The 21,828-nt window shown below is 37.4% G+C and overlaps 1 protein-coding gene across 4 annotated transcripts in view; it reads right to left on the bottom strand.

Moving 5' to 3' along the window:
• Positions 1–21,828, bottom strand: part of SLC41A2 (solute carrier family 41 member 2) — a 133,306-nt gene that overhangs the window by 66,379 nt on the left and 45,099 nt on the right. For all 4 annotated transcript variants that reach the window (XM_051961323.1, XM_051961322.1, XM_051961324.1 and 1 more), the window contains exons 3-5: positions 19,705–19,812; positions 4,145–4,216; positions 1,917–2,061 (exon numbers count right to left, since the gene is read on the bottom strand). In XM_051961323.1, the coding sequence (XP_051817283.1) occupies positions 1,917–2,061; positions 4,145–4,216; positions 19,705–19,812 (325 nt within the window). The remainder of the gene's footprint in view (positions 1–1,916; positions 2,062–4,144; positions 4,217–19,704; positions 19,813–21,828) is intronic.

Raw genomic sequence — 21,828 nt, forward strand, 5'->3', positions numbered from 1 at the left:
TCAATTCGTAAGAGTCTCAGGCAGGATTTGAACTCAGGAAGATGAGTCTTGTCCCCAGCCCCGTGGTCCATGCACTCTGGCATCGCCTGGCTGCCCCACTTGGCACAAAGCAGGCAATAATGAATGCTCACTCCCTTCCCACTTGTAAATCTGATACCAATCAAGTCCGAAATAAAATTCCTCATCTTCCCCTTCCCTACAAATATGTTCAGATCTCTCATATCCTAAAAAAAGTCCCTTACCCTGATGTCTCCTCAAGCTGTTGTTCTTGTCTGTTGTTCAATGCTCTACTTCTAGAGATAGTGTAGCTGGCCACCTTCATTTCCTCGGTTTTCCTCAAGTGTTTCTTGCATCTATATCTAACCCATCCCTCTATTCACAGACAGCTTTCCCCAGGGCTGCCAAAGGCCTCAGCAATCAAAATCCAGAAGTTAACTCCATCCTCCCTGTTGAAGGCCAGTCTTCAACACCTGCCCCCTCTCCCAGAGTCAGTCCTTTCTCCTAATCCCAGCCCACCTGCCCAACTGCACCTACTTCAGTTTCAAGGATCCTACTGCCATCTCTAAGTCTCTGTCTCACCATCTCCCTTGTTCTTTTTCTTTTTTCTCCTTTGCAGAGTTCTTCTGTTCCCACAGATTACATTATTAACTATATTCAAATCAATTCAATTCAATAAGTCCTGTGTGCCAGGTATATGGATGACTATGAAATCTACCCAAAGAGGCTCCATTCTCCCCTGAAATCTCTTTCTCCATGTTCACCTGGGATCTTCACACTTCCTCCTAAACAATCAGCCATCACCTCAAATTCAACAGATCCAGAACAATTCAACATGTTTCCCCTCCCCATCTTGCCCCTCTTCTCAACTTTCTTATTTCTGCTAATAGAACCTAGTTCCCACATGACCTCTACCCAAACCACTGGAACAATCCCGTAGCTGCTCTCCCTGCTCCCATCTCTTGCTTTTCTACTCCATCCTTGATATAGCCACCAAAACAAAGACATAGGCCAAAAGACCTTGTCACTCTCCACTTCATAAAACTTTCCTTACTCCCCACTTAATGATGTTAACTTTGTAGAGTGGCTTTTAAGAGTTACTATGGCCTGGAAAAATATTTTCCATTTTTATTAAAGTTTAAATTTATTAAATTTTTAAGTTTCCAGAAACTAACTTGTTTATTTATGTGTTCACTTGGCCCTAGAATCTTTTAGGTTGAAACTTACTGGTTATTCAAGAACAAAGAAATGGCAAATATTTTCAAATACTAAAAGTTATGGCTTCATGGTTTTTATTCAAAGATATTTCTCTCCTGGAGATTTTGCATGAATAAAGAAAAATGAAGAAAAATAACTCCATAGTTAGATTACTTTTAAGGTCCCTTTCAACTCAGATTCTATGATTCAAAGAAAAATTCTGTTTTAGTTGATTAATCATTAAAAATCAGGGGCCTTGAAAATTCAGTAGCCAACAACATATTGTGAGAAGTGCAATGTCATTGCCAGAGAAATACTTCAAAGTTGTTGTAAAATCTGCAACGTTTTTTCTTCTCACCACAGAAACTGTCCTTGAAACTGTGTAGAATTCCTGGAATCCTTGTTGTAATTTAAATACACTTTGCCAGGAAAACTTCTGGACATTTTCCATCAAAGCTTTCTCAATTAATTTAACTGAAACACCCTATCGGGAAATTCGATGTTTAGAGCATTTTCTTGAATCTTTTTCAGAACTGTCATTTATACCATGAGGAGGTCCAAACTATTCCAGACTACTTCCAGCCAGCTCTCAAAATCTTAAAGGCTAAAAAATGGACTTTTCACACATGAAAAACAAATATGATTTCAATCCTAAGTGAAACAGACATGAATTACTGATCATCGTTTGAAAGACCATAGGTGTTTACAAAGCAGTTTCTCACCCTGCAAGAGAGATGCAATGAAGGCAGTGGCCACACTGCTGGCACACAGTAGGATGGAATGATCGAGGCGGTATCTCCCTTCTGGAATCCAGCCCAGGATGATCGCTGCCACGGCGGCGAGAAAACCAACCACTGTGGCCTGAACCTGAGGAGGGGGAACAAGATTCCATTCAGCTGAGATGCTCTGTGAAGTGCCCACATTCATAAGTATTTTTGTGAAAGTCATAAATCTCTCACACAGGAAATGAAGAAAAATTATTGTACACATGACTCCAGCTACATAATCTTTCAAAGAAACTGCTAAACTTTAGTTTAATATCCTTTAATAGTTTTTAAAATCCCCCCCAATTCAAAAATATAGATGTAAGAGTGTTTGAACTTAAAAAGAGAAGATCCAGATTCAAGCCCTGCCTGACATACACTCACTGTGTGATAGTCAGCATGCCTTAACCTCTCTGAGCATCAATTTACTCATCTGTAAAATGGGTTTAATAAGCCTTGGGTTATCTAGCTCAAGACTGACTTAATTATAAAATATAATAACGGAGTTATAAAATTTTGTAACCACAAAGAACAACGGCTATTCTTGACCAGTAATTACGGGAAATCTATGATAAGAATGGGAGAGAAGACAGTTTTATAGGGAGAAAAAGGTCAAAGAGATGGATAGTTCCCACGCTGCCTTGAAACCTGCCAAACTGGCAAAGATCTAAAGGAAATCCCAGGAATACTGAGTGGATTTTCAGTGAAGGAAGTGGGGAAGAACATGAACAAAATCAACAGATAAATTGTGGAAGAGCTGAGAGCTAACACTACAGGAGAATGGAGAATGTTCATTTGGGTGAGATCAAGAAGCAGTAGCACTGCTCATTCTCTGCTTCCTAGAGTCCTAAGTCACCTTCTATGCTTCCCTCAGAAGCCTTTCTCTCTCTCTCTCTCTCTCTCTCTCTCTCTCTCTCTCTCTCTCTCTCTCTCTCTCTCTCTGTCTCCATCTGTCTGTCTCTGTCTCTTTCTATCTCTTTGTCTGTCTCTCTCTGGATCTCTCTGTCTTTCTCTTTGGATCCTTTTGTTTCCTCTGTTTCTCTCTGGATTGCTCTCTCTTCTCTCTCTCTCTGGATCTCTGTCTCTCTCTCTCTGTCTTTGTCTCTCTATCTCTATCTCTCTCTGGATCTGTATGTGTGTGTCTGTGTCTGTCTGTCTGTTTCTCTTTCTGGAGCTCTGTCTCTCTCTGGATCTTTATCTCTCTCTCTCTCTCTCTCTCTCTCTCTCTCTCTCTGTCTCTCTCTCTCTTTCTATCTCTTTGTCTCTATCTCTTTCTATCTCTGTCTCTCTCTTTGTCTAGCTGTCTCAGGATCTCTCTGTCTTTCTCTTTGGATCCTTTTGTTTCTCTCTCTTTAGTTCCCTCTCTCTCTCGCTCTCTGGATCGCTCTCTCTGGATCTGTCTCTCTCTCTCTCTCTCCTTCTCTCTGTCTTTGTCTCTTTATCTCTGTCTCTCTTTGGATCTCTTTCTGTGTGTGTGTGTCTGTCTGCCTCTCTCTTTGGAGCTCTGTCTCTCTCTGGATTTCTCTGTGTCTCTATCTCTTTCTGTCTCTCTCTCTCTATTTCTGATTCTGTCTGTCTTATTTCTGACTTTCTCTCTCTCTCTCTCTCTCTCTCTCTCTCTCTCTCTCTTTCTCAATCCCTCATATTCTGCTCTCCCTCTTTCCCTCTCCTCCCCCCTCTTTCCCCCTCTCCTACCTTCCCCTCTCTCTTTAGAGGGAGAGAGTGATAGACTATATCTAGATCGATCTGTATCTACATCTATATAAATATAGATATAAACACATAAAAAGACAGTGAGTCCAAGTGCTGCATTGGTGTTCATAAAATATTAGAACTACCCATGAAAATATATCACACAAAATGAGAATGGTGAATAAGGCTGTAATCCAAACCAGAGAAGAAAATACCCACACTGATCACCAAGGACATGACAGATCCACTGAAGGAATCTATCCACAAAATTCATTAATCCTAACCGGCAAGAGAAAATAGATCAGTTAACCTAAATAGGTTAATGCTCAGAGATTATGAGGGTCCACTTAATGAATCTTTGTCAACATATTAAATTGTGTTTCAATATATTGAAATAATGTAAAAGTTAAAGAATTTTATTTGCATTAGTAATATCAGGTCCTACAATTGCAGGTCTTAATGAATGAAATACTATATGTAAATTACCTACTTACCTGTTTTAGTGCCAAGTTGCCTATGATTAGGTTCCACTTTTCAATGGGGGAATCCATCTTCCCAATATTTACCTATTAAAAATTATATTTTCATGCATGAGTCTGTATTTCACACATAAGTCTGTAAAAATATGAATGAACTTAGCAATTAAAACTCCATATGAAGTTTTTAAATCTAAAACAATTATATAGGAAAAAGTTAAGTGTGTCTACCATCTCTCTGCCAACAGATGGGAAGCCTGATTCATCATCAGTTTTGTGGTGACTGATCATCAATCTTCTAGAATCACGATTATTCACTGTACTAATCAGATCTGTAGAGTCTCTTTAATTATTTTTTGGGGGCAATACTGCAGTCATTATATAAAGTGTTCTCTTGGTTCTCCTAACTTTGTTATGTACCAGTCATATAGATCTTTCTAATTTCTCTGACATTATTTCTTTCATTATTTCTATTGCACAATAATATACCATTGCATTCATATAACATTTCATTTAGTCATTTCCCAAATAAGGGGTACCCACTTGGTTTCCACTTCTTTGCTACTGTAAGAGCATGTATGTGTATGTGTGCATATGTGTGTGAATTTGTGTATTTACTTAAGGCTCTTTGATCTTTCCAGGATACATGCTTAATAGTAGGATCACTGAGTTAAAGATATATATATATATATATATATATAATATATATATATATATATATGTAATTTTGGGGATGTCAAAACTGGCCTTTAAATCTTATTTTAGTTGGCTATTATCTTTTTAATGAGGAAAATAATTTTTAAGATTATATACTTTAGGTCAGATAACGCCAACTCCTTGATGCCTTGGTGTACCAACAGATTCCTTTTGTCTTATTTCCTGAGGTTAACTTAAATTGCCCAGCATAAAGTCCAAACTAGTATATCCTTTAATAATTTTGATCACAGCAGAATGGATGTTATCACTGGGTGAGCCCACCATTCAATACTGCAACTGACACGCAGATTTTGATTAAGGGTCATAGTGGATTCTTTCAGCAGTTAATCAGCCATGAAGTGGTCAGAAAATTAAACTCCTCAGGTTCAGGAAAGATAAGGAGAAATAGATGTCCAATAAAAATTTTGATTCTTTCTTATTTGTGCAGGAGGAAAAGAAGAGGTGCTCATGGAAGAAGGTGAATAATGGTCCTCCTCTGCACCAAAAGATTACCAAAAGGCAAAAAGTACTCCTCTGTATTTATATAGAATTGGGAGGGAGCAGGCCTCCTGCTGACTCCCTATTAGGCAAACTAGTAAAGCTTGGGACTTGAAAAACTTGCCAATTTTTTAATACAACTCGAATGGTAAAGCTCAGTTTGGATAATTATGCAAACAAATTTGACCAGATAAATATGGAACCTTTGATTATTACCTGCTGTGCATGTGAAAAAACTATAGGCCAGAAAAAAAAAAAAAAAACCAGACCAAAACATGGCACTCTTAAGAAACGGCTTTTGTAGGGAGTAATGAGAGAAGAAGGAAGTAAATCTTTGTTGTGATGATTCAGGGACTGAAGTGGGTTTGAGGTAGTTCACTAGTGCACACAAGGTCTTTTACCTCAGAGAACTTTAGAGGGGAACACCTCATGACCTATTTTTTAAAAAATTGCTGTGAGACTGCAAAGAAAGGGAGAAAGTTAGAGGCTAAAAACAGCTCTCCTAGCTGTCAGCATTATTAAGCAGGGACTCACTGATTTTTTTTTTATTAGGTTTTCAATGATAAGTAAGGAGGAAAAAAAATTGTGAGATTCTTTCCACCTTTACAACATTGGCAAGGTTGGAGATGCAGAGATAAAGACAGACAAGAAAGAGAAGGAAATCTTTTTTCTTGGTTCATAGAAATTTACAGCATTACAAACTAATTAAAAACAAAAAATTGGAAGTGAAATGTAGTATCTTCACCATAAACTTCTAAATCATGGTAATTGCTAAAAACACTAGTGAATTTCGGAAGCTTGAAGCTAGGATTAAGATTATTTGCAAACAGCACTCTACTCTCTGCCCTTCCAGGAAGGCATAGATGCATTGCTTGGTAAAAGGTGATTAGAGAATATGCAGAACTGAAGTTTGTGTAAAATGATTCAACAGAATTCAATTGTTTTAAGTAAATTAGTAGCAAAGTCACCTAAGTTGAAATAAACTATTCAGTAAAATGTTAAACTAGAATATGATTAATAAATGAGATGGATTTAAGAAAGTAGTAGAGTAAAGAGAAATAAGGACGAATCAGTGAGTAAAATAAAAGGTCAGTTTCGTTGTTTTTTGTGGATTATTTGTTTTTAAAGAGAGCCAATGACATCTCAGGGTAATGTCTTGACTTGCACATGAATTAGAGTTAAGTGAAGCAGAAGGCACAAGGTCATCAGCTTAACACTCTCTTCCAGTCACTGAAGCCCAGGGGCAAGACAAAAGTCAAAATATCTGAAGATGCCCCAGGATGAAGTGGATAACCTTGGTATCTTTGATTTCTGATCAAGCTCTAAGCACTCTACTGCATTTCAATCACCTCCATGGCCATTGGAACAAACTGTGTCCTCTATCCATTCCTCCAGGGAAAGTCTTCAAGGTTGGGGTAGACTCCCCTTAATTCACACAACAGGTAAGCCTGTTGGTCTCCAACCTGGTTTAGTTTATCTCCCAGAGGAGACAGTTTTACCAGGGTGTGGCCACTGAGTGAGCTACAGCTCCTTGAATTCACAGGAGAGAGTTGGATGCCAAAAGTCAATGAGCAGTCCTGAAAGGGGTACAGAAAGCTCTTACCCCAGGTATACTTCATATATCTCAAATTAGATAGGCTTTAATCAAAGTCCACTTTGATTATATAAGGATAAAGGGAAAAATTTAAAAAGAGGGCTTGAGAAGGGTTTGATTCCATTGAGATAAGAAGGATTTGAGATATTTTTAGAGAAAACACCTATTAGCAATTTCAGACAGACAGTATGCCAATCCTTAGGATTTGGGGCGCTCCAACAGAGGGGAGATAAGAATGTGAGCCTACCACAGTACAGTCTCTTTCTATTAGCCTTCCTTTAGCTAATGCTTCTGGGATTAAAACTGAAAAGGTGTCTCAAGGAAGAGTGAGTAATGCATTTTATGACACCTTCTTAAAGTAACTGGGTGAGTTACACTAGAACACAAAGGGACTGATTTGGCTCACTGGATGATTTTAAGGAATCAAAATGGTCTACCAGGGAGTTGAGAGTGCCATCACAATTTTCTTTTAAATGTGAGCTAAATGAAAACAGTGGGTCCCGAATTTGAGGTGCTGGCAGCTAATGACCCTTGGGAAACTGAGCTTTTGAATATTAGCAGTAGTGATTATAAATCCAGATATAATTTGGCTGAAGTTTGTCTGGAAAATAAATAGATATCCAAAAGAAAAAAGAAAAAAAGAAAATAAATAGATATGTTTTCTTATTAGGATAACTGTGGCAGATCAAAACAATGCAAAATGCATTCGCTATTTGTCACTAAGGCAACATGCAAGAAAAATGCATGGATCAAAAAAATATGAGATCAAATCTTGGCTCAGAAATGTATTATCTATGTGAACTTAAACAAGTTACTTCATCTCTGCTCAGTTTCCTAATCTGTAAAGGAGATGATGATAATAATAGCACCCATATTCCAAGGTTGTTGTGAGGATGAAAAAAAATAATAACTGTAAAGTGTTTAGTACAGTGCCTGGCACATGGTAAACACTATAAATGTTGGTAAATATAAGTATTCTATATTAGTCTTGAAAGCAATCAGTGTAGAATGTCAGCAGTGATAAAATGAATGATTCTCTATGTAAGATAATTTAGAAATACATTTGAATGAATTGATGTCATCCGACTGGTAATCACTTTTTTCATGTTTTAAAATACATGCTATTTTGTATGTTATTATTGTGCTTCGATGCTTTTTCTTATATTGTGAAATTTGGGGAAACATTGTATCAGAATTGCTGTTAGAAAAGTCACTTCTTTTTTAATCTGGATGCTGTTAGATTGTGAATTAAGGTGTTAAAAGAATGTGACCAAAATGTTTGAAAACTATTAATTATCTAATGAGGTATATTTTGTTCTAAAAGGAACAAATAATTTGATTATCATTTATGACAATTATGAAATTGTAACTGTTAATAAATACTATGTATTGAAGTTACAATTTTGAGCCAACTTAGCACCAAAAATCTGAAATTCAAAGACCTTAATTTTGCCTTTTGAGTTAACAAGCAATACAGATTGGGGGCTTGTGGCACCCAGAATTTTTCTGGGGTCTTGAGACAACTATCATGTACTCATTTTATGTGTGGAAACTTTATAAATGAAGAATAAATAAAATGTCCTTATATGTGCTCATAATTATGACATGAGAAAAATAATAATAATGTTATTAGCGGAATTTTGTTCTTTGAGGTAAATTCTCTTGGGGCTATAATTTAACATGGTTCTAAATTCTAATTTCAGGTATAATTGCCTAAATTGTCATGAAGCCAATAGTCTGATATCCAAGGGGAATAGCATTTGCTATCCAAAAGAAGTGAAGTCTAAAAGTTTCTTGTTGCAAGTTGTATCTATCCCTGGGGAAAGTTGAGGGTGAGACCTTGTACTGTAAGCAAAGATAGGCTCCTCTTGATTCAATTTCCCATTGTGCTATTTCCTTTCTAAACATGAAAATTTCCCATCTGGCTAATTCTGAGGTTGGCTATGATACCCTGTGAATAATGTGGAACTTTGCTGCATAATGAACTGTTAACCATGACTTTTACCCAGTATCAAACAGAGTTAAGGGAGTTTCCCCCATTATAGTTTATGTCAGATTAGTCTGAGCATTTGAAGGGACAGTCTTCATACTGTCATAACCATGTACCTCCTTTTATTTCATAACAAATTTCTATAATCAGGACAGATGAACAGTGGACATATTTATCGTTTTAATATTAAAACTATTAGTTAAAAGACTAAAAGTTTAAAGACCAATACCAAAATATATGAGTTACTACAATAGGATTCAAGCATGAAAGATCTTATTATTTTTAATCTGCATTTATGATCAACTCCATATCTTATGCAACTAGATAAATGAGTTCTTAGACTTGCCATTCCCTTGATAACAGTTATATATTCATGTATAAGACTGATATCCTTAAAGTATCTCATTCCTTCAAGATATGAGGATTATACACACAAAACACACACATGTATATTGTATGTATATATATAACATATATATGTATTTGTTTATGAGTGTATGTGGCATGTCTGTATATATAGACATGTACAAACTCAAAAAGGGAGCATGAGACAAAGATGTAAACGTTATGAAATATAATACATAGCAAACTTTGAGAAGGGAACAAGATTAGATTGTTTTCTGAAAGAACTAAGAGATATTATATATCTATATACATATACATACACATACAAGGCTTGAAAATGTTTCTAGTGAGACATACAGATCTTGAATATATTTTAATAATAAGTTCTCAAAATTGGATTAGGTTTTTTTAACATGTAAAATTGCATTTGTAATTGTAAAGAATTGTAAATCACGTCCTTTTTTCCCTTTTTCAAAGTCCCTATCTGGAATAAGAAGTTCATTTCTCAAGCCAGATCCTCTTCCTTCAGCTAATAGATGAAACTGTCTATATCAGAGACAGAGAGTGAATAAAGAGAAGAAGAGCAAGAGGTATATAAAAACAGAAACTCTCTGAAGATTCTGGTGAATTGTAGGTTCCTGATGTATTGTTCTTAGAACTCTGTTGTTATTAGGGTTAGATGCATAAGTTTTGAGTTAGTTCTTACCACAAGAACTAGTTACTGGAAAAGCAAATTTGAGAGACTACTAAATTGTATTGAGTCTTGTTACCAGAAGGTTTTAGCAGAATTACCTCACAATCTCTGCAAGTAACTTAGAACCAAAGAAGCAGATCTAGAAGATTCCTTCAGAGCTACTCTTTGGATAAAGCCTATTCAATGTCCAAGAGATGTTTTCAGGGAACAGACAACAGAATGAGATATCTGGGACTCAAGATGAAACGTGCTGATTAATTGAAATTGGGAATAGGTTAGCAGGTTACAAGATAATTTGACATTATTTAATATTGATGATCATTATAATAAAAAGGGTATGCTTTAATGAAAATCTGTTGATGTTGTTCAGTCATTTTTCAGTCATGTCTGACATTTTGTGACCCATTTGGAGTTTCCTTCCTTGGGGACAGCCCACCATAGCATTCTGCCTCATACTGTCTTTCTTCTCATCCCCCTCTTCCATGCTTTGTGATGCTTTTCTCCTTGTTATAGCTAACTAACTCTTTTTCAAAACTATTTATTTATTTATTTATTTTTAGTGCACATTGCTTTACGAATTATGTTGGGAGAGAAAAATCAAAACAGAAAAAAAAGCTATGGAAAGAAAAAAAAAACAGAAAAAAGAAGTGAACATAGACTATACTGATTTACATTCAGTCTCCTTAGTTCTTTTTATGTATGAATATGGTATTTTCTGACCAAAGTCTATTGGAATTGCTTTGGATCATTGAACCACTGAGAAGAACCAAGCCTTTTGTAGTTGGTCATGGCACATTCATATACACAACCTGTCCAGCCATTCTCCAATTAGTGGGCATCTATTCATTTTCCAATTCTTTGCTACCACAAAAAGGGCTGCTATAATCATTTTTGCACATATGGGTCCCTTTCCCTCCTTTATGATCTCTTTAGGAGACAGACCCAGTGATGGCACTACTGGGTCAAAGGGTATATAGTTTGATAGCCCTTTGGCCATAGTTCCAAATTGCTCTCCAGAATGATTGGATCAGTTCACAACTCCACCAACAATGTATTAGTGTTCCAGTTTCCCCACAACCCTTTCAACATTTATCATTACCTTTCCCTGTCATTTTAGCCAATCTGAGAGGTGTGGGGTAATACCTCAGAGTTGTTTTAATTTGCATTTATCTAATCAATAATGATTGAAAGCATTATTTTCCTATAACTATAGATGGTTTTAATTTTGTCATCTGAAAATTATCTGTTCATATCCTTTGATCATTTATCAATGGGAAAAGCTTACCAATTCTTTTAGGATGCCAAATTCCTCTTTGGATTTAGCCTGCCTGTCAGTGGTGCACTCCCACCTTATGGTGTATTCTCTTTCTCCTAATTAATTGTGAGTTCCACTGGGGAATTTATCTTCTCCTTTATTGTTGTTAAAATTCCTTTCCTTGCTATATATGCTCTCCGGGATCTATTTCGTATTTGCCACTCTTGGAGTCTCTTCATTTTGACCATAACCTCTTCTCATAAATAAAGATACCTTTTGGCAAAGAGAAGGCCATTGTGAATTATTTTAAACATATTTTGAACAAGGAATTGCTATCTCAATCTCATCATTTAGTGCCAAACTTCATCACTAGCGGTGCCAGAAACTCACTTCACTTTGATTTGAAAGTCCAAGGCCTGGAAGGTCCTGAAGTCTGAAGCACACTCTGAGCCTAGTAGATCCAGGGAAACCAGTAAAGAAATACTACAATAAGTGGAAGACAGGCAGCAATCAATGAGCATTTTTGAAGGGCCTGAATTTGATCAGGTATAGGGCTAAGTTTTAGAAACTAAGCCAGCACAAGAGCTCAGCAAATCAACAAAAGACCCAAACAGGGCTTACCCACCCCACCCAGGAGTACAAGAGTGAAGTTCTGCCCTAGGCAAAATCTCAAACAAAGAAATGGACCTGAAAACATGAGTATCAGAAAAGGGTACCAACTACCATGAAGACATATCATGGATCCAGGGATACATAAGGGATGAACCCAGAAAAAGAAAGTAATTCCCTAACAGCCACATGACCAGAACTTCAAGGCAAAAGTTGACTTGGCCACAAGGACTATCAAAGTATCTGGAAGAAATTAAGCAATAAAAAATGAAATTATCGGTGAAAGAAGAGGTTTAGATAAAAGGGAATGAATGAATAGCTTAGAATAATAGCTAGAGAATTTTATCCAAGTAAAAGACTAAAAATTGGAGTATACCAAACATTTCAATGACTACATGAAAAAAATTATTAGAGCAAAATCAAAAAGTAGACAAAAATATTAGAAAATATATAGTTATTGTAACCTATTTAACATGTAAAGGACTGCTTGCCATCTGGGGGAGGGGGTGGAGGGAGGGAGGGGAAAAATCGGAACAGAAGTGAGTACAAGGGATAATGTTGTAAAAAATTATCCTGGCATGGTTCTGTCAATAAAAAGTTATTTAAAAAATTACTTAAAAAGAAAAAGAAAATATATAGTTATTTACTTTCAAAAACAACTGAAGTTGTCAGAAAGTAGATCAAATAGAAAAAAATCTAAGAACATACTCTCTGAAAACCATAACCAAAAAAGCATGCCATCCAAAATATAATAAACAAAAACTGTCCAATTCTATTAGAAGTAGAAGGCAAAGTAAAAATAGGAATCCACCAATGATTTTTTGAAAGAAACTCCAAAATGAAAACTCCCAGGAAGATGCCAGCCAAAAACCAATGCTTCCAAATCAAAGAAAAAATATTGTTCACAGCCAGAAAAGAGTTCAAGAACCCAGGAGTCAGTCAATATCACACAAAATTTGGGAGGGAGAGAAAGAGAGAGAGGAAGGAAGGGAGGAAGGAAGGAAAGAAGGAAGAAAGGAAATTTAGGAACATGGTATTCCAAAATATAAATTTATCTTATATACAAAAATATATTACAAGTAAAACTGAATATAGTTCAACTGGCTCCTTCTCATATTCCTCTTGTCTTTAAGGGACCTTCATTAAACTCTACCATCCATTCAAGCTATCCTCCTATTTCCTTTTTTCTACTCCTTGTCAGCTAAACTGCCTGAAAAAGCTGTGTGCTTTCACTGATCTCAGCAAACCCTCAGCCTTTTTGCAGATCAGCTTCTGATTGCTCTCTCCAGAATGGCCAATGATCTCTTAAATGCTAAATCTGAATGCCCATCCACTGCTTCTGACATTAACCATCTTCTCCTTCTTGAGACTCTCACCTCACTGAATTCTCCTGGAATTACACTTTCTGATTTTTCTCCTTTCTGTCTGGTCACCCTTTCAGTTCCTGCCTCCTCAGGTATAACAAACCCCCACCTCTGGATGTTCTTCCAAATCCAGCCCTAGGCCTTCTTTTCTGACTAAGGAGACTGGAAAGATAGGTTGGAGCTAAGTTTGTAGGATTTTAAAAGTCAAATAGAAGACTTCATTTTTTTTATTCTAACGGTAATAGGAAACCACTAGTTTTGATTGAGCAGAGGCATGACATAGTCAGATCAGTATTTAAGAAAATTAAATGTTGATATTTAACATGTATAGGACTGCTTGCCATCTGGAGGAGGGGGTGGAGGGAGGGAGGGGAAAAGTGGGAACAGAAGTGAGTGCAAGGGATAATACTGTAAAAAAATTACCCAGGCATGGGCTCTGTCAATAAAAAGTTATAATTATGAAAAAAAAAGAAAGAAAGAAAATTAAATGTTGGTTGGAGGAACAGGAAATTTGGAGATCAATTAAGAGGTTATTGAAAAAGATGAGAGATGATGAGCTCTCAAACTAAAGTGGGAGCTATGTGAGTGGAGGAAGAGGGCTGAATGCAAAAGATGTTATAAAGGTAGGAATGGCAAGATTTGGCCAGTGATGAGATGTGTGTAATGAAGGAGACTGAGGAGTCCAGAATAATAACAAGATTAAGCACCTGGCAGGATGGTAGTGCCTTGGAAAGAAGGGAGAATTTTGGGGGAAAGATAACGAGTTTAATTGTTTACATGTTGAGTTTGAAATGTCTCTTGGATATTCTGTTTGAAAATTTAAATTTGTTTATACACACACACACATGTCTATAAATCAAGGTGTAATAGATTTATAATTTCATATATGATTTTCTCTAGAAATGTTTATATTTATAGAAGATTTTCAAGTTCAGAAAACAATAAAAATTATTCTATAACTGTTATGGGCCAGAACTCTGAACTTGAAACAAAGGATTTTTACAAGGTGCTAAGTCAATGGAACTGATAGAGACAATAATTATCTAATTTAGCATGGTTCAGTATGATTGATTTAATCCTACGAGGAGATGCTATGGGCCAGAACTTGAAACAAGGTACTAAGTGGAATTGAGGAGACAACGGTTAAATCTAGTTTAGCATTGATTTAATCCTACAACAAATAATGGTTTCCTAGTGATATAATGATTGGTGTATACTCAGTGTGGAGCATATAAGCGAGAAGCTCTCAGGGCCAGAAAGGACAAGTGCACTAAAAGTTCTCAGAGGCTGAGATAGATTCACTCCATCTTCCACCTTTGTAGTGGCTGGAGGCTGAAAACCTTTGGATTCAGAGACATTCAGAGAGATTCAGAGGGCACAGAAGGAAGCAGGAGCTCAAGCCCCGGGAACCAAGGAGAAAGATAGGACTCAAAGAAAGCTAACCAGGCTCCAGGAAAGGAGACAAGACTTTGAAAAAGACAATCGAGGATTTGGACTTTAACACATGGCTATACTTGTGGTGATTACTAAACTGAACAGAAGGCTGCTCCCAGAGAACCCCAAGAAAACCTCAACAGAGAACATTACATTTTAGAGAAAATATTACATAAAACATCAATTTTGAATAAAATGGCCAGAAAAGACTGCTTTCCATATGTATCCTTTCCTGTTTAGATTACTGAGAATACCCAGGGATGAAAAAGTAGAGAATTTTCCATTTTGTGTTTCCAGCTACTTTGAGTGGCTCCCATTTCTCTTTTTCTCTAGCTCAGATGCTCTTCAGTCATCAGACAAGTTATGAAAATCTGGATGAAATGAAAAATAGGTCAGGAAGCTTGACTAGTGCTAAAGACTGTGTACTGTCTTGTTTACACTATACTTCTGTGGTTCTAGAAATCAACAGGGAATCAAAAGCCAGGTGGATATGGCTAAAAAGCCTGCTGTGTACTCAGGAAATCCATGATTTTGTCACAGTGGGTAGCCATTCCTCTATGCCTGAGGGGTGAATTGCTATAGTTGAAAAAAAAAATCCTCACCTGATGGGTGAATCCTTTGTTAATGAGGCTTCCAGAATGGAGTCAGGCTAGATCTTAGATAAAAGACATTCTAATCAATCAATTATGGGGCCCACACTCAAGACCTTTGCATCAAGGACCTGCTAAAGTTTACACTCTTCTAGCAAAGCAATGACAAACTCTGGGTCATATCCATTTCACTAAGAAGCATCAGAGCAGGGTTTTAGTGGAGGTTGGATGATATAATAACAAAAATACATTTGGGCAAAAAGCTTTCAAACTGTTAAAAAGTGAAGACAAATTCATCCTTAGTCAGCTTTAAGGCATTCACTCAATTTATCCCATTTGGAGTAAGTCCTCTTTTACTGGAGTAATTCTCTTTTGAATTGGATCAGCGTCTTTAGCCTACCATCTGGTGATCTCAACAGCAGCTGGACAGTGCTCAAGAATGTTGTTTTCAGAAATATTTGTTCTGAGGTATATTGGGTTTCCTAGCAAAGTTAACAGGTTGCCTAAATGTTTGTGTATTTAATTGTATTTATCAGAGCAAAGTTCACTTTCAACCCATACAAAATTGAAGCCCTATTCTCCTCAACATCCTGCTCCATTTTTACCTATTTGCTAAAAGTGCAATTCATACTGTTCCCTCCTGCTAGAAAACTCTCCTCCTGAATTTTAAGTTCATTTTGAATTTTTCCTCCAATGGCCAATTCTTTATACTAATATATTCCATGAGAATTTTACTGGTCCTGTTTCTGCAGGTAACAATTAAAGCTAAACAGCTTCTGTATTTCTCATTAGTAATAAGAAGCTTAACTCAGACATAGCTACATGACAGTATTTCAGATGAAGGGAGTAGGAGATCATTGTTATATTTTCCTGTCTTCTAATGAAAAGGCAATTTATATCTTTCCAAGTAAGTACTCTTTGAAATCATATTTTTAACTAGGACACATTGACTCACAATTCACATGACAAAAGGTAAAGAGCCCTAAGATTTCCCCTACAACCACTAAACTCAATAATCAGAAAAATCAGGAAATCTTAAGAGCTGAAAGGAACCCAAAAGATCATCATTTTTTTCAGTTTCTACTTAAAACATGAGAAGGATTCTTGAATCTTTCTGAATACTAAACATGACCTTGGAAGTGGTCATATGCAAATAGCATGCTAGATCTAAGGGGCAGGACTACATGAGGAGCAGAGAGCAGGAATAAGAGTGGAAGGTCTCTCAGGAGTCACTCAGGCCAACCTTCTCATTTAGAGAAGGGGAAACTAACACCACTGTATATTTTCAATGGCTATATTATTAGGAATTATGATGGGTGGGGGAAATAATTAGCCCATTCATCTACTTTTTCAACAGTCACTTATTAAGAATTTAATCTGTACAAGAACTTCTATAATCTATTATGTTCCTTCATTCATTCGCAGCTCCAGAAAGACACAAAATGTTTCCTAGGAAGCTCTGATGATTCTGTAGGGACAAAAGGAAACACTCAAAAGGAAGGGCAGAGGAGAATACTAAAAAGAATACCTGGAGCTGACAAACAGGAAAGAGAGGGGGAGAAAGAGAAAAACTATGGAGAGACAGGTAATGACCAATGACAAAAGGGCAGAGAGGAAAAGAGAGAAATGAACAAATGAGAAAATCAGAAAGTGTTCTGGATACTTAAGGAATTGGGTGCATGTATAAGTGCATGTGTGCATGTGTTTGTGTAAACTAGGAGAGAAGATTCAGGATATATTATAAAAAGTCATACAATCCAAGAAACAAAAGATATCCTTAGTATCATCTTGGCCAGCCTGAATGTGAAACAGGAACACCCACCTTGCTCAGGAAGGATCACCACCTGAAGAAGTCTCCATCATTTCTAAGTGCCAGGACCAATTTTGCCCTCGAATGATGAGCAAAGAACCATTTAATTCTACTCCACAAACCCTGTGGAAGTCCTTACCACATGTGAGGTATTGGGCATTCTTTCTGTAGGTAATTTCTATAAAGAACAGGCCCTCCCAATCACTCAGGATGGCACCTGAAGGGCCTTGGCAAATGTACTGCAGCAAGAGAGCAAATATGGAGTTGGAGAAATCGCTGAGTCTGGCTTGTTCCATTTAGATCAGTGTATGAAGGGCACCAATAGATACAAGGTAAGTACATCTACCTGGGGTAGCCTTACATGATAATTGGAGGAAGTTTAAGAGACCCCAGGGGCACCAGAACCCCTGAAGGTTTCTGATAAAGGAGTAATGGGCCATTCCTGTGCTATCACAGAGGAGCTATATAGAGGAGAAATTAGTAGCAGGAGGGAGATCAGGAAAGCAGTCCATGTGAGAGATGCTAAGGACCCTGGAGAAGACAAGGAGACTGATATGAGAAAAGTTGGGGAGATAAAATTGAAAGGAGTTGGCAGTTGATAAAATGAAGGGAGTCAGAGAGAAGAGAGAATAGAAGAGTCAATTAAATCAATCTCAGGGAATGAGATGGCGACATCTTCAACAAAATAACCCAGTTCAGTGAGGGGGCGGAGGGGACAAGATGGTTGAGATCTGACTGTCGGATCCCTCAGCATTGGTCACTCTAATGTACAGATCTCTATCAGGGGAAGTCAGAGCCTTCTCCGTAACGCACAGAATCATGGGTCATAGCCAGAGAGGTGGAAAGGGATGCTTCCTGGTGTCTATTCAGCGTGCCTGTTGGGCGGGCATTTCAAATCTAAACACGTTGGATATGAAATGCTGACTGAGCACACAGGTAATGGTGCTTAAGTATAGTTCAGAAGCAAGATTAGGGCTGGAATGTGTGTGTGTGTGTGTGTGTGTGTGTGTTGTGTGTGTGTGTGTGTGTATGTACTGGGGGAAGGAAGCTCAGCAGGTGAATGGATTACAGCACTGGGCCTGGAGTCAGAAAACCTAGGTTTAAATATATCTTAGACTCTTACTTGACCCTGAGCAAGTGATTTAACTTGTATGCTTCAATTTCCTCATCAGTAAAATGGAGACAAGAATAGCACCTAGTTTGTTGTAAGGAGCAAATAAGATAATGATTGTAAAGTGCTCGGGCACAAAGTAAATGCTCTATAAGATTACACACACACACAAACACAAACACGAGAATTATTTACATTGATGTAACAAGTGAATTTGTGGAGACAATATAAAAAAATAGAGAAGAAGACACAGGAAAGATGTCAGGGGGACCATTATACTTAGAGAGCTAGAGATGGTAATGAACCCGCAAAAGAGAATAAGAAGGAACTAATTATATTACAATATGGTTACCAAAATCTTTAAAATTTAGTTTCCAGGAAAGATTTACATGAACCGATACTGACTGAAGCAAGCAGAACCAAGAGAACATTGTATACAGTAACAACAAAATTATGTGATGATCATCTGGGATGGACTTGGGTCTTTTCAACATGAGGAGATTCAAGGCAATTCCAATAGACTTGGGATGGAAAATTCAATCTATGTCCAGAGAGAGACTGAATGTGGATGGAAGCATAGTATTTTCACCTTTTTTTCTTTGTTTATTTTTTCTTGTGTTTTTTCCCCTTTTGGTTTGATTTTTCTTGCACAGCATGACAAATATGGAAATAAGTTTATAAAAATTTTTGCATATTTAACCTATATCAGATTGCTTGCTGACTTAAGGAGAGGGAAGGTAAGGGAGGGAGGAAGAAAGCTATGGAACACAAAGTCTTACAAAAATAAATGTTGTATTTGGAAAAAATAAATACTACTAAAAATTTAAAAAATAATAATAATAAGTTCCAGGACTTGGGTTCCATTGTCAAGTGTAAGTATGACAACTCCCTAGCTTTGACGTCAGGTGTGACCCTTCCCAATGGATTCAGAAGCCCAGCTGGCTAGATACAAAAGTATTTTCTCTTACTAAAAACTAGGATAAATGTAAATTTCCAACTCAAAAGAGTCAACCGCACAGATGCAGGACAGGGAGTATTGGTTCATATGCACAAGACTGTGTAGTTTTCACAAGGTGCTGACATGGGACCTAAACTCATTGGGCATAACATCCACAGAATCACAAGAGGACAATCTCATCAGGTTCTAGTGTACGCAGACCATATCTAGAACCCAAAGTTTTCAGTGCTTCATTTAAGTGGAGGAAGGACATGGAACAAAAGGAACTTTGGCTAACAAGGAGGGCAGAGAAAGTGTGGAGGTGGAGAAGGAAGAAACAGGAAGAAAACAGGAGAGCCAGCTGCAGGAGTCTGCAAGGCCTTCAGATTCAACATGTTCTACTCAGGTCTGGGAGCAAAAGCTAGATAGGTGGATGCTACTGAGAAGCAGATTTTAAGCTGAGCATAAAGATGCTCCTTTAAGAGCACCCAAAAAGGCCAGTAGCTGGGCCACCATTGGAGGAAGAATGCCCATCATGCACTAGATCAAGATTGCTCCATCTGCTCAGAGTCAGTTCTGCCTACCTGACTCTGAGGTCCCTTCTCACTAACTCTGAGATAACAGTAATTCAGAAGTTAGGCAATGACTTACTGCGGTTGACAATCTGGATGCCAATGTCATTTCCAAGTTTCCTTTGAGACCGAGAAGTGCTGGGACTAAAATAAAAACTTCAGTCACGTTTTTGAACACCTCCCAGTGCTGTAAGGAAAAGAACAGTTCAGATTAGTTTACAATCTGCCCACCTTCACTTAATGTGCTACACAATGAAAATCAATTTGAAATTTGAAATTTAAATTTGAAAATTATTTTAAATTTGTTTTTCAACTCCATTGTGGCTAGCTGTGCATGTTTTATAACCAATAGATTTCAAACCATCTGCTCTGTTCTCTCCACATGTCTGGGTTTACTTTAGCAAGCAGCCTGATGGACAGAATAGGCCCTTCCTGCTACAATAGTGAACAGTGAACTCGATGGTGTTCATGTCACCCAATCTCAGTGGGAGATACTACATGTCCTCAATACTGGACTACTGCTTTATCCTTTTGTGGCTTAATTTAATCAACTACAAAATGAAAACAAGCATTTTTTCCCTCCTTCCTGTTAGTCTGGAACATTTATCAAAGAAACATTTTCACCTCCCCACTCTAAGTGTGCATTTTTATTGAATGGAAAACAAAGGGCAAAATGATTATAAATGGTTTTGCACCACTAAATTGTTATTGCCAGCACAATGTTGGTGCCGATAATTGTGATTATGTAAATCTGAAACCTGTAGAAAGACATAATTACCATTGTACAGAATATAAAGGAGTTAGAATTTAATCTGAAAATCATGCAAAGTGATCAAAGAAAATGAAGACTAAACATGGTTTGTAATTACCAAGAGGACAATGTGGTGCTTTCAAACAAAATCTTTAATCCATGAAACAAAAGTATCACAGAAAAACAGAGTTACAAACATGTAACTGTTGACTTTTTTAGAAGAAGTCAACAGTCTCTAGCTATATTACTAAAAAATTCTGTTATGCTTTACCAACCAAATAAGTCGATATAGATAGAGATAAACAATTATGGAACAATTGGCAAAGTTGCAATACACTCCTCGCCAAAAAAAAATTACTGGAATGACTGGAAAAAGAGAAGCACCACTAGGGAAACTGAATTCATATAACTATTCTGGAAAGTATTTTGGAACTTGACCCAAAAAGCCACAAAAGCAGTCATATTCTGATCTAGAAATACCACTATTTGGCACATATCTCCAAGAGGTCAAAGATGGAAGGAGAAAAAGTCACATTACAAAAATATTTACAGTAGCATTTTTTGTTGTAACAAAGAATTGAAAACAAATTAAGGGGTAGACAAACAGAATAATGACATGTGAATGTAATGGAATATTATTGCACCATGAGGAGTCACGAAAGAGAGCACCCTGGATCTGAGCATATGAACTATGATGCTGAATGAAGCTAGCCAAACCCAAAGTATCACTTTTATACAACAAGAACAAAAATGGGAAACAATTCTGGAAAAAGAATTCTGATCAGGGCTCCGGGGCCAAACAATCTGGGAGAATGAGGATGCCAAAAGCTCCTGCTTCTTGGCAATCAGGAAATGGCCTCAGTGCAGAACCAGGCGAGTGTGCTTGGTCATGCTCGATGCATAAACTGACTTTCCTTGACTATATTTATCTGCTGCAAAGGAAGACTTTTTACTGGGGGCACGGGAGGAGCCAAGGAGGTAGAGCAGTGATTGTTGGGGGCATGGAGGTGTGTGATAATGATATGTGTAAGGAATAGAAAGAAATGAACCCCAATGAAACATCTTAAACACAGTCACAAGAGAGGAAGTTCAGGTAACCCAAAGAACTCTCTAAACATCGGATAGAGGCTATAAGCCTGTATCAGTGCTGGATGGGACCCCAGTTCTGACTACGGAAATACTAAGCGGGAATATAACAAAACAGACGTGGCCTCCAGTCCAAATGGGCACCTCAAAAGCACAGGCCTCCAGGGCCTAGGACTGCCAGGATTCACCAAACCTGGAGCTTTAGAATAAACTTCAAGGGTTTGCTATGATCTCTAGGATCACCTAGAACTCCATGGGTAGGGCAGGTCCTCCACTCCTTTAAGATTCAGGTCAAGGGACAGCTGGGTAGTATAGCAAATGGAGCAGCAGCCCTGGAATCAGGAGGACCTGATTTCAAATCTGGCC

Source organism: Antechinus flavipes, chromosome 5 (genome assembly GCF_016432865.1).
Source record: "Antechinus flavipes isolate AdamAnt ecotype Samford, QLD, Australia chromosome 5, AdamAnt_v2, whole genome shotgun sequence".
In the NCBI taxonomy this organism is placed as follows: Eukaryota; Metazoa; Chordata; class Mammalia; order Dasyuromorphia; family Dasyuridae; genus Antechinus; species Antechinus flavipes.